At 44.2% G+C, this 12,592-nt stretch overlaps 1 protein-coding gene across 1 annotated transcript in view; it reads left to right on the top strand.

The window, feature by feature from the left end:
• LOC139465252 (cyclic AMP-dependent transcription factor ATF-7-like) overlaps nt 1–8,712 on the top strand; it is a 28,073-nt gene extending 19,361 nt beyond the window's left edge. Inside the window, exons 6-11 of the mRNA XM_071246929.1 lie at nt 755–1,073; nt 2,312–2,517; nt 2,658–2,729; nt 3,323–3,419; nt 6,946–7,063; nt 8,286–8,712. Of these exons, the coding sequence (XP_071103030.1) occupies nt 755–1,073; nt 2,312–2,517; nt 2,658–2,729; nt 3,323–3,419; nt 6,946–7,063; nt 8,286–8,458 (985 nt within the window). The 3' untranslated portion in view covers nt 8,459–8,712. The remainder of the gene's footprint in view (nt 1–754; nt 1,074–2,311; nt 2,518–2,657; nt 2,730–3,322; nt 3,420–6,945; nt 7,064–8,285) is intronic.
• Nucleotides 8,713–12,592: the final 3,880 nt, after the last annotated feature.

The following is a 12,592-nucleotide window of genomic DNA, read 5'->3' as shown; positions in this document are numbered from 1 at the left end:
AAGCTAAATGTGGATGTTATATGTTGTAGGTCAAACGTCGCGGTGGTGCAATCAGCTGTGTACACAAATGTTGATGTTGTATGTCCATGTTGCAGGTCAAACGTCGCGGTGTGCAGTGAGCTGTGTGCACAAATGTTGATGTTGTATGTCCATGTTGCAGGTCAAACGTCGCGGTGGTGCAGTCAGCTGTGTACACAAATGTTGATGTTGTATGTCCATGTTGTAGGTCAAACGTCGCGGTGGTGCAGTCAGCTGTGTACACAAATGTTGATGTTGTATGTCCATGTTGTAGGTCAAACGTCGCGGTGGTGCAGTGAGCTGTGTACACAAATGTTGATGTTGTATGTCAATGTTGTAGGTCAAACGTTGCGGTGGTGCAGTCAGCTGTGTACACAAATGTTGATGTTGTATGTCCATGTTGTAGGTCAAACGTCGCGGTGGTGCAGTCAGCTGTGTACACAAATGTTGATGTTGTATGTCCATGTTGTAGGTCAAACGTCGCGGTGCTGCAGTCAGCTGTGTACACAAATGTTGATGTTGTATGTCCATGTTGTAGGTCAAACGTCGCGGTGGTGCAGTCAGCTGTGTACACAAATGTTGATGTTGTATGTCCATGTTGTAGGTCAAACGTCACGGTGGTGCAATCAGCTGTGTACACAAATGTTGATGTTGTATGTCCGTGTTGTAGGTCAAACGTCGCGGTGGTGCAGTCAGCTGTGTACACAAATGTTGATGCTGTATGTCCATGTTGTAGGTCAAATGTTGCGGTGGTGCAGTCAGGGGCGGGGTTGCCAACCACCTCAGCGAGCGCCGCGCAGCAAGTGTACACCATGCAGGTCTACCTCCAGCTTCCCTCAGGGCAGACTGTGCCCGTCAACATCCCCGCCACCATCGGACCCTTGGGACAACAGCAACAGCAACAACAACAGCAACAACAACAACAGCAGCAGCAACCGGCATCACCACAGGGCATCGTCATACAACAGAAGGCACCGAGTGCAGCAACATTACCAACCACGCCTGTTACCACAGCGCCGGTCACTACCCCCACGTCATCCATGGTGCTGAAACAGGTCAGGGCAGAGAACTTTCAGTAGCAGTTAGTTAGATGCTGTAGTATCAAAGTAGTGATGATTATTACTAATGATTATTATATTGTCATTCGACAAAACGGGACAGAGGTGGCCCAGTCATCTTAAGGAACTGCTATTTCTGTGCAGAGTTGCATCCCTTGGGCACACCAGAATCCTGTGATTGTGGTTTTGAATCCCGGTTCGCCCCGATTGTATTTCTAGGTTTGTCAGCACAATACCCGTGCTCATGGATTTCGGCAATGTGGCAAATGTCTGAGACCTGCATCACTTCGGACTCACTCACTCACTCACTCACTCACTCACAGCAGACTGGATTCTACCTCTTTGTTTATCTTGCAATGTGATGTTTCAGAACATACACTTGTACCTTCATATAGAACAACTAGGTAGGTCATGTGTGTGTGGGGGAGGGGTGGGGGGGAGTTATTAAGGTTAAATGTCAGAGATGGAGCAGTAGTAAACAAATTTAGGTCAGCCATTTATAAAACTTTTGGATAATAGTTACTAGGCAATATTATTACATCCCCTTCAACACTACTGTTTTCTGTGAGAAATGGTGAAAAATATAATAATTCATTCTCAGGCAATGGCTTTTGAAAATATAATGCGGGTGGGTGGTGTTTTTTTGGTGTTGTTTGATTGTTCAAACTAATATGTAACCAAATAAACAGATGTGTAACCAAATAAATAGTTGTGGGAAAGGGCCTCCCTACATAAATGTATTCCTTGAAGAGTAAAATACTGGAATACAGTATTTGACTACTGTTGAACTTAGGATATTTTTGTTTTTTTTAAGTATGGAAATAAAAATGAAACGTGCAGCAAACTTTATAACCAAGAGATATGTCTGAGAACCAAGACTATTATTTTTTTTAGCCTAATATACATAAGAAATTTATTCTGTCATAAACTTCCAGGCTTGTACAGGGGTGCTAATAAACATTACTTACAGATTGGCCAAGATTGGTCAGCGTCTGCTTATTGGAGAAGGGTGCTTAATACAGCAAATACGGTTTATCTAAGATTATGCCAAGTTGTTCATTGAACATGTGGGTTCATTGACTTGGGTTCATAAATACTAATTGGTAAGAAGATCTTGTATTAAATGTAAGGTCATTGAGAACAGGTATTAAATCCTGGAGAAGTCATGAAGCTTTCTCTCAACCATTTGGTTTATGTACCTATTCATCTTTTACAAACTGATTTTGTGTTTCCAGCGTTTAAAACAGACAATTCAGCAGAACACCCCATCTCTGGCTGTAATAAAGACGGAGCCTGCTCCCTTGCCTACGCTGCACACGTCTGTCGTCAGCCCCTCCCAACCTTCCACATCCATCTATATACCGGATACTGTGTCAGGATCCCAGTCGGACTCCCCGGTCGGGTCTCCAGACGGAGAGTTCTCCGAGTCCGGCTTCAGCATGTAGGTGTTCGCCAATCATTAAGCAGTGTACATTGTATTATACTACTCAAAGGAAGCCAAAGAACACCTGCTTTTTTCCTGTGATTATAGGTAATCTGTCTTATCATGTTGAGTACATCTACTGTGTGGTTCTCTTCCAGAAAACGGTCCAAAAGAGCCAGTGTGGACGATGATGCTGACGAGAGGAGAAGGAAGTTTTTAGAGAGAAACCGGTAAATATCTACTCTCTGTCTGACAAGATGAAGAACAAAGATTAACATTGATAAAGACCTCTTGTCAAGGGATCCACTGAGATGCATTATGTGTGTGATTTCTAGGGTGGCAGCAACCAGCCATTGTCATGGTTACATGTCTTTTTCTACAGAGGCAGCACCAAGGTGTTGTCACGGTGATGTATGTGTTACAGCCAGGTTTTGTCATATTGATGTTAGTTTATTCTAGAGCAGTAGCATCCAGTTGTTGGCATGGAAACATGTGTTTTCTAGGACAGCAACAACCAGCGGTTGCCATGGTGATGTATGTGTTTTCTCGAGCAGCAGAAGCCAGCTGTTGTCATGGTAACATGGTTTTCTGGGACAGCAACAGCCAGATGTTGTCCTTGGGATGTAAGTGTTTTTCTAGGACGGCAGCAGCCAGATGTTGTCATGGTTATGTATATGTTTTGTAGAGCAGCAGGAGCACGGTGTTGTCATGGTGACATATGTGTTTTCTAGACCTGCGGCAACCACGTGTTGTCATGGTTACATATGTGTTTTCTTGGTGTCATCAGCCAGGTGCTTGTCATGGTGATGTATGTGTTTTCTAGAGCGGCAGCAGCCAGATGTCGGCAGAAACGGAAACACTGGATCAACAACCTCGAGAAGAAAGCTGATGAGCTCCAAAACACTAACTCTAGATTACAGGTAACTACCAATATATATCTACCTTATTAGTCACAAACTCTAAATATACAGGTAACTACCATATATATCTACTTTATTAGTCACAAACTCTAGATTACAGGTAACTACCAATATATATCTACCTTATTAGTCACAAACTCTAGATTACAGGTAACTACCAATATATATCTACCTTATTAGTCACAAACTCTAGATTACAGGCTACTACCAATATATATCTACCTTATTAGTCACAAACTCTAGATTACAGGTAACTACCAATATATATCTACCTTATTAGTCACAAACTCTAGATTACAGGTAACTACCAATATATATCTACCTTATTAGTCACAAACTCTAGGTGAAAGATGACTTTGAATACTGAGAATACCAAGGAACAGACATGTTTTTAATCAAATATTATTGAACTTACTGAACTTACTGAATTTACCTGTATACATATCTATTCATCTGTATGCCCCAACACCTGTATGCCTCTACACCTGTATGCCTCTACACCTGTATGTCTCTACACCTGTATGCCTCTACACCTGTATGTCTCTACACCTGTATGCCTCTACACCTGTATCCCCCTACACCTGTATTCCCCTACACCTGTATGCCCCTACACCTGTATGCCTCTACACCTGTATGTCTCTACACCTGTATGCCTCTACACCTGTATCCCCCTACACCTGTATGCCCCTACACCTGTATGCCTCTACACCTGTATGTCTCTACACCTGTATGCCCCTACACCTGTATGCCTCTACACCTGTATGCCTCTACACCTGTATCCCCCTACACCTGTATTCCCCTACACCTGTATGTCTCTACACCTGTATGCCTCTACACCTGTATGTCTCTACACCTGTATGCCTCCACACCTGTATCCCCCTACACCTGTATTCCCCTATACCTGTATGCCCCTACACCTGTATGCCTCTACACCTGTATGTCTCTACACCTGTATGCCTCTACACCTGTATCCCCCTACACCTGTATGCCCCTACACCTGTATGCCTCTACACCTGTATGTCTCTACACCTGTATACCCCTACACCTGTATGCACCTACACCTGTATGCCCCTACACCTGTATGCCCCTACACCTGTATGCCTCTACACCTGTATGCCTCTACACCTGTATGCCCCTACACCTGTATGCACCTACACCTGTATGCCCCTACACCTGTATGTCTCTACACCTGTATGTCTCTACACCTGTATGTCTCTACACCTGTATGCCTCTACACCTGTATGTCTCTACACCTGTATGCCTCTACACCTGTATGCCCCTACACCTGTATGCCTCTACACCTGTATGCCTCTACACCTGTATGCCCCTACACCTGTATGCACCTACACCTGTATGCCTCTACACCTGTATGCCTCTACACCTGTATGCCCCTACACCTGTATGCCTCTATACCTGTATGCCTCTACACCTGTATGCCTCTACACCTGTATGCCCCTACACCTGTATGCCTCTACACCTGTATGCCTCTACACCTGTATGTCTCTACACTTGTATGTCTCTACACCTGTATGCCTCTACACCTGTATGCCCCTACACCTGTATGCCCCTACACCTGTATGCCTCTACACCTGTATGTCTCTACACCTGTATGCCTCTACACCTGTATCCCCCTACACCTGTATGCCCCTACACCTGTATGTCTCTACACCTGTATGTCTCTACACCTGTATGCCTCTACACCTGTATCCCCCTACACCTGTATGCCTCTACACCTGTATGTCTCTACACCTGTATGTCTCTACACCTGTATGCCTCTACACCTGTATCCCCCTACACCTGTATGCCTCTACACCTGTATGTCTCTACACCTGTATGTCTCTACACCTGTATGCCTCTACACCTGTATGCCCCTACACCTGTATGTCTCTACACCTGTATGCCTCTACACCTGTATGCCCCTACACCTGTATGCCCCTACACCTGTATGCCCCTACACCTGTATGCCCCTACACCTGTATGTCTCTACACCTGTATGCCTCTACACCTGTATGCCCCTACACCTGTATGCCTCTACACCTGTATGCCTCTACACCTGTATGCCCCTACACCTATATGCCTCTACACCTGTATGACTCTACACCTGTATGCACCTACACCTGTATGCCCCTACACCTGTATGCCTCTACACCTGTATGCCCCTACACCTGTATGCACCTACACCTGTATGCCCTTACACCTGTATGCCTGTACACCTGTATGCCCCTACACCTGTATGTCTCTACACCTGTATGCCTCTACACCTGTATGCCCTTACACCTGTATGCCCCTACACCTGTATGTCTCTACACCTGTATGTCTCTACACCTGTATGCCCTTACACCTGTATGCCCCTACACCTGTATGTCTCTACACCTGTATGCCCCTACTCCTGTATGCCCCTACACCTGTATGCCCCTACACCTGTATGCCCCTACACCTGTATGCCCCTACACCTGTATGTCTCTACACCTGTATGCCTCTACACCTGTATGTCTCTACACCTGTATGCCCCTACACCTGTATGCCTCTACACCTGTATGCCCCTACACCTGTATGCCCCTACACCTGTATGCCTCTACACCTGTATGCCTCTACACCTGTATGCACCTACACCTGTATGCCCCTACACCTGTATGCCTCTACACCTGTATGCCCCTACACCTGTATGCACCTACACCTGTATGCCCTTACACCTGTATGCCCCTACACCTGTATGCCCCTACACCTGTATGTCTCTACACCTGTATGCCTCTACACCTGTATGCCCTTACACCTGTATGCCCCTACACCTGTATGTCTCTACACCTGTATGCACCTACACCTGTATGCCCCCACACCTGTATCCCCCTACACCTGTATGCCCCTACACCTGTATGCCTCTACACCTGTATGCCCCTACACCTGTATGCCCCTACACCTGTATGCCTCTACACCTGTATGCCCCTACACCTGTATGCCCCTACACCTGTATGCCCCTACACCTGTATGCCCCTACACCTGTATGCCCCTACACCTGTCTCTACACCGGTGTGCCCCTACACCTCTATGCCCTTACACCTGTATTCCTCTACACCTGTATTCCCCTACACCTGTATGCCCCTACACCTGTATTCCCCTACACCTGTATGTCCCTACACCTGTATGCCCCTACACCTGCCCCTACACCTGTATGTCCCTACACCTGCCCCTACACCTGTATTCCCCTACACCTGCCTCTACACCTGTATTCCCCTACACCTGTATGCCCCTACACCTGTATGCCCCTTCACCTGCCTGTACACCTGTATGCCTGTACACCTGTATGCCCCTTCACCTGCCTGTACACCTGTATGCCTGTACACCTGTATGCCCCTTCACCTGCCTGTACACCTGTATGCCCCTTCACCTGCCTGTACACCTGTATGCCTGTACACCTGTATGCCCCTTCACCTGCCTGTACACCTGTATGCCTGTACACCTGTATGCCCCTACACCTGTATGCCCCTACACCTGTATGCCCCTACACCTGTATGCTGTGTCTTGCCAGAGTGAGGTGAGCCTGCTACGCGGGGAGGTGGCCCAGCTCAAGACGCTGCTCCTGGCACACAAAGACTGTCCCATCACCCTCCAGCAGAAGTCTCAAGGTCACCTCGCCTTAACCACAAGTAGGTCACTCATAGGTCCTTTGACAGAAGTGTTATAGGTATTTTAACTTAGATGATGTCAGAGTGAGTGAGTGATTATGGTTTTACGCCACTTTTGGCAATATTCCGGCAATATCGGGGTGGGGCACCAGAAATGGGCTTCACACATTGTACCCATGTCGGGAATCGAACCCGGGACTTCTGTGTGACAAGCGAATGCTTTAACCACTAGACTACCCGACCACCCACATGGTGTAAGAGGCAAAGACTTATTGGTAATCTGTGTAAAATGATACTCACTATGAGATAACAGATATTCTTTCTATCTTAAACATTCATCTTGGTTCACCCGCCGTGATATTGCTGGAAAATTGCTAAAAACGGCGTAAAACCATAGTCCCTCACTTACTCATCTTGGTTCACTTCAGAGAACATTTTTCTAAAAATTACTTCACAAACACTCATTTTTCGTGTAATGGCTCCTCAGAGCATAAGCATTTCTAAACCCTGGGGATTCCAGGTTCGACTTGGTACCCACAGACCAATACTTGTCGTAAGAGATGACTTGGTGGATCGGGTGGTTAGGCTTGGTGATTCTGTTACTTCTGTGTCAACGTACTCTGACGGCAAGGATCGTTGCTCATAATTACAATCACTGAATAGTCAGTTTGTCATCATTTTACCCATAAGTACCTTTTCAGGCTAAGCACAATGTCAGATAGGCTAAACTTGGTAGATTTGTGTAGTTTTGATATAGGCTGTTTTCATTGCCCTATGATTTGTAATAATTAAAATAATCTTTTTTCTAGTATTTCCGACAGTACTTTAGTTGAAGCAGCCACACACACACACACTGCATGCATGTCTCTATGTAAGTGCCAAAATCTTGAAGGTGATGTTAAACCTCACCTCATACCTGAAGATCCGGGTTAGAATAGGTCTTCAGCAACCCATGCTTGCCGTAAAATGCGAATATGCTTGTCGTAAGAGGCGACTAACGGGATCGGGTTGTCAGGCTTGCTGACTTGGTTGATGCATGATGCATCCAAATTGTGTGGATTAATGCTCATGATATCAATCACTGGATTGTGTGGCCCAGACTTGATTATTATAGACCGCTGTCATATGGCTGGAATATTACTAAGTGCGGCATTGAACAACAAACAAACAAACAATCACCTCACCTTAGTTTTGAATTGAACTGTTGTCACCAAGGTCAGATGGGTATTTCATTCAATTTCAGTAAACCTAGTGGAGTCTGGTGCTTCTGCTAGTATACCTACCATCACCTCATCCGAAGTATCAGCCTCCCAAGTTGCCGGGGCAACCGAGGCCATCACTATGGCATCAGGCATCACCGTCATTCCAGTCTCGGCAGAGCACATCGTAGCATCACAGGAAATTGGCAAAAAGTGACACCATTAGTTCATCAGGAAAGACTGTCAAAGACTTTACTCATCTAGATGTGTGTTTGAATTACAGGAACAGCAACTTATACCAAGACATGTGATACGTTGTGTCAGAGAGTGCTTGTGTCATTATCTTGCTCTCATGTCTTCTCCACCAAAGCTTGTGTTAGCCGAGGGTGGGGTCAGCCACGACCTTGTTGTGTTCGCCCAGGGACTCAGAGGTCTTGTGTTAGCGTAGGGATGGGTCAGACACAACCGTCTTGTGTTAGTCCAGAGATGTGTCAGACACAAGCATCTTGTGTTAGTCCAGGGATGGGTCAGACACAAGCGTCTTGTGTTAGCCCAGGGATGGTTCAGACACAAGCATCTTGTGTTAGTCCAGGGATGGGTCAGACACAAGCGTCTTGTGTTAGCCCAAGGATGGTTCAGACACAAGCATCTTGTGTTAGTCCAGGGATGGGTCAGACACAAGCATCTTGTGTTTGTCCAGATATGGGTCAGACACAAGCATCTTGTGTTAGTCCAGGGATGGGTCAGTCACAGGGGTCTTGTGTCAGCCCAAGGATGGGTCAGTCACAAGTGTCTTGTGTCAGCCCAAGGATGGGTCAGTCACAAGTGTCTTGTGTTAGTCTAGGGATGGGCATGACACAGGCGGCTTGTGTTATCCAGGACAGCCGGGGGCAAAGCCCCAAGTACAGTATAGGGCAGGATCTGACCTCAGGTGTGTAGTATATGTGTTATCATACGGTTAAAGACAAACACAGAGGCCCAAGCATTTTAACTTTAATCTACATAAGCTTGGTAATTTTAGCCTAAACATGGTAACTTGATACACAAATATGGTCCCAAACATGGTAACTTGATACACAAATCTCGGCCCAAGCAGGGTAACTTTGGGAAAGATAGACATGGGTCCTCCTGGTCATTTAGAACCTGTATGCTACATAAGCATGGGGGTCAATACCTGAGCAGGTATACATGTGGTTATCTAGGCTGTGTTGTGTGTATATCCCAGTACATTCACAAGAGGTCGTGGAGACAAGATGGACAGAGAATGAGAGACAGGACTGAGAGGTGGGGCACAGTTGAAAGCCTCTGTTGACAGCAACAGGGTGGGTCGTATTGTTCCTGAGTAACAAGAAGTGCCAAACTGGCACACATTACCTCTGTTAGGACTTTGTTTGGTGCACTATAATCCTGGCTGTGTATGACACTGGTGGGAAGGCCATGTGATGTCACATCGGGCCTATGATATCATGTGAGTCTCTGTGATGTCATCGGGTAGCCTTGTGGTTAAAGCGTTCGCTTGTCACACCGAAGATCTGGGTCGATTCCCGAAATGGGTACAATGTGAGAAGCCCATTTCCGGTGTCCCCCGCCATGATATTGATGGCATATTGCTAAAAGTGGCATAAAACCAAACTCACTAACCCACTCATGTGAGTCTCTGATATCATGTGAGTCTCTGTGATGTCATCTGAGTCTCTGTGATGTCATGTGAGTCTATGATGTCATATGAGTCTCTGATTCTCTGTGATGTCATGTGAGTCTGTGATGTCATGTGAGTCTGATTCTCTGTGATGTCATGTGAGTCTCTGTGATTTCATGTGAGTCTCTGAGCCTCTGTGATGTCATCTGAGTCTCTGAGTCTCTGTGATGTCATGTGAGACTATGATGTCATGTGAGTCTCTGTGATGTCATGTGAGTGTGATGTCATGTGAGTGTGATTCTCTGTGATGTCATGTGAGTTTCCATGATGTCATAAGAGTTTCTGTGATGTCATGTGAGTCTCTGAGTCTCTGTGATGTCATATGAGTCTCTGTGGTGTCACGTTGGCCCCTTTGATGTCACGTCAATGTCCATGATGTCGTATTGGGCCCGTAATGTCACACCAGGACCTATGTCACATGACTCTCTGTGATTTCTCACCAGGCCTGGTGTCATCTGCTTCTTCACCATTGCCACATTATGAACAATTTTTCTCACTGTGGGTTAAACATAGCAAGGAGCCATCATTCAGAAATAGATATATTATATCTTGATTTTTTTACTGTCAAATTTTGAAACTATTCATTGTACTTCAAGTGTTTCATATCACTGTCATAATCATGGCAATTTTCATAGAAAATGAAAAAAAAATGGTGTGGTCATTTCCAAGCATTCTCATGTTTGATGTACATTTTTAGCCATTTTTGTGACCTTGTGGTCATGTGACTGGTCATGTGACAAAGTCAGCTGATTAATGTGTGTAATAGAAAACTGCATATTTGATTGGCTGTTGAACAGCTGTATGTCTAGTGCTGTGATACTTGTAATGTGAATCTGTTGATTTCATTAACAAACCAGATATTGTGCTATATACATTAGAGGGAGAATCTACTGCTAACTCCATCCCAGGCTGTTGGGGGAACAGATGTTGAGACAATAACCAAACTGGATACCTATGCTTGTTTAGGGCTGGTCATAAACACTATATGTATGGATGCTGTGTTATCTAAATTCTGTATCTTTGTTTGTCTACTTGTTATTGTAGAGAGTGACTTGTTTACCTTTTTGTGAAAGACATTTGTGTTTTTTAGATTGATATCAAAGTGACGAAATGGTTTGTTAACATATACAAGTTTGACAATACGTACCTGCCTGTCTTTTATGACTAAAAGATAAAATGGCAGTAATAACGATATTTCCATTTTGCAAGGAAGTCCCCATTCTTGAGTCTGACATGAATAATTCTTCAAAATTTATGAAATTTTGGTCATCTTGGTTTGGCCAAGCTTTTCAAGAAAATTGGTTTACAGATCCACGAACCCTAGAAAATTAAAATATGTGGGATGAGCAAATAAAGTGTTGACCTAGATAAAGTGTGAGTATTAATATAAGCACCCGCTCCCCCAACTGGTTCAAAATCTCTGTCAAGCTTTTTGATCTATGTATGAAAGGGAGGTTACTCTCATTGTGCACCTTGCAATTCTGCCACGCATACAATATGTTGTATAGCAATACCGTCAAGACTGGCTTAACAAACACACAGGGAACATGGCAACATATTAGGAGAACATTTTGTATAACAGAAATAACCTTTGATGTCTTCTTTCCCCAACATTTTCTCCTATGACATGACTAACCATGATTAAAAAGTAAGTTGTCAATAAAACCAAGAATTGATAAAAAAAAATTTGTCAGATCCTGAAAACATGGAATTGGTGCCATGATCAAAATGGATCGACAAAACAATTCTACCATATAATTCCTTAGTAATTATGCCCGGATGGTGAATACGAGTTGAAATTCATCTCAAATGAAAGTCAATAGATGATGTATAACTATTGTATGCCATGGGAGGGATCCTTTCTTTGTCCCTGTTTTCGATTCTGTCATTTAGCAATGTTTGTCTTATGTAAAGTGAGTGTTTGTATGTTTGTTGATTTTGAAGTTAATCTCTTTGTTATTGTTGCATATTAATTGAGATTTAGAGAAAGACTATGTTGTTGTGCGGATTGTTGAATTTGAGAAATTTGGGTAATCTACTTAAGCTCATTTGAAACTTTGATTTTGTAAGGGTTTCCTGCATTTCTTGAATTATAGCTGGTTTTGTTCGAAGTCTGTGTGTGTGCACTATATATGCGAGAACGGCTCAGATAGTGATGGGAAAATATAACGTGAGACAACTTATCAAGGTTTTTGCTCAGGAAGGTTTTTTTCAGCCTAAGAGGCCAAAATTGGATCAAATTTATTGAACAGTGTGTGGTGTTATAAGGTCGTCTGATGCTGCAACTTGTACACAGGGGAGACAACTTGTGCACAGGGGAGACAACTTGTGCACAGGGGAGACAACTTGTTCACAGGGTAGACAACTTGTTCTCAAAGGAGACAACTTCTTCAAGTATGGTGTCTCTATTCCAAATAGGGTTAGCTTCATTTCTACCTCTGGTAACCATGGTAACCATTTGTTAATACATAACTTCCTGTGTCTAATACTCCCATTTTATTCAAAATTATTTTTTCTCATTTTTGCTTCATTTCAAAGTGGTTTATTAGTTGAGGGACTTGATGGGACAATGATGGACGTGGAAAATCTATATCTACATAACAGTTGTCTTCTATTCAAGGCTTCATCTATGTGCTCTGTAGTTCAGCTGTG

Source organism: Haliotis cracherodii, unplaced genomic scaffold (assembly GCF_022045235.1).
Source record: "Haliotis cracherodii isolate W230 unplaced genomic scaffold, xgHalCrac1.p SCAF_18, whole genome shotgun sequence".
NCBI lineage: Eukaryota > Metazoa > Mollusca > Gastropoda > Lepetellida > Haliotidae > Haliotis > Haliotis cracherodii.
Note: the sequence above shows the minus strand (reverse complement) of the source record. Positions and strands in the feature narration are given on the sequence as shown.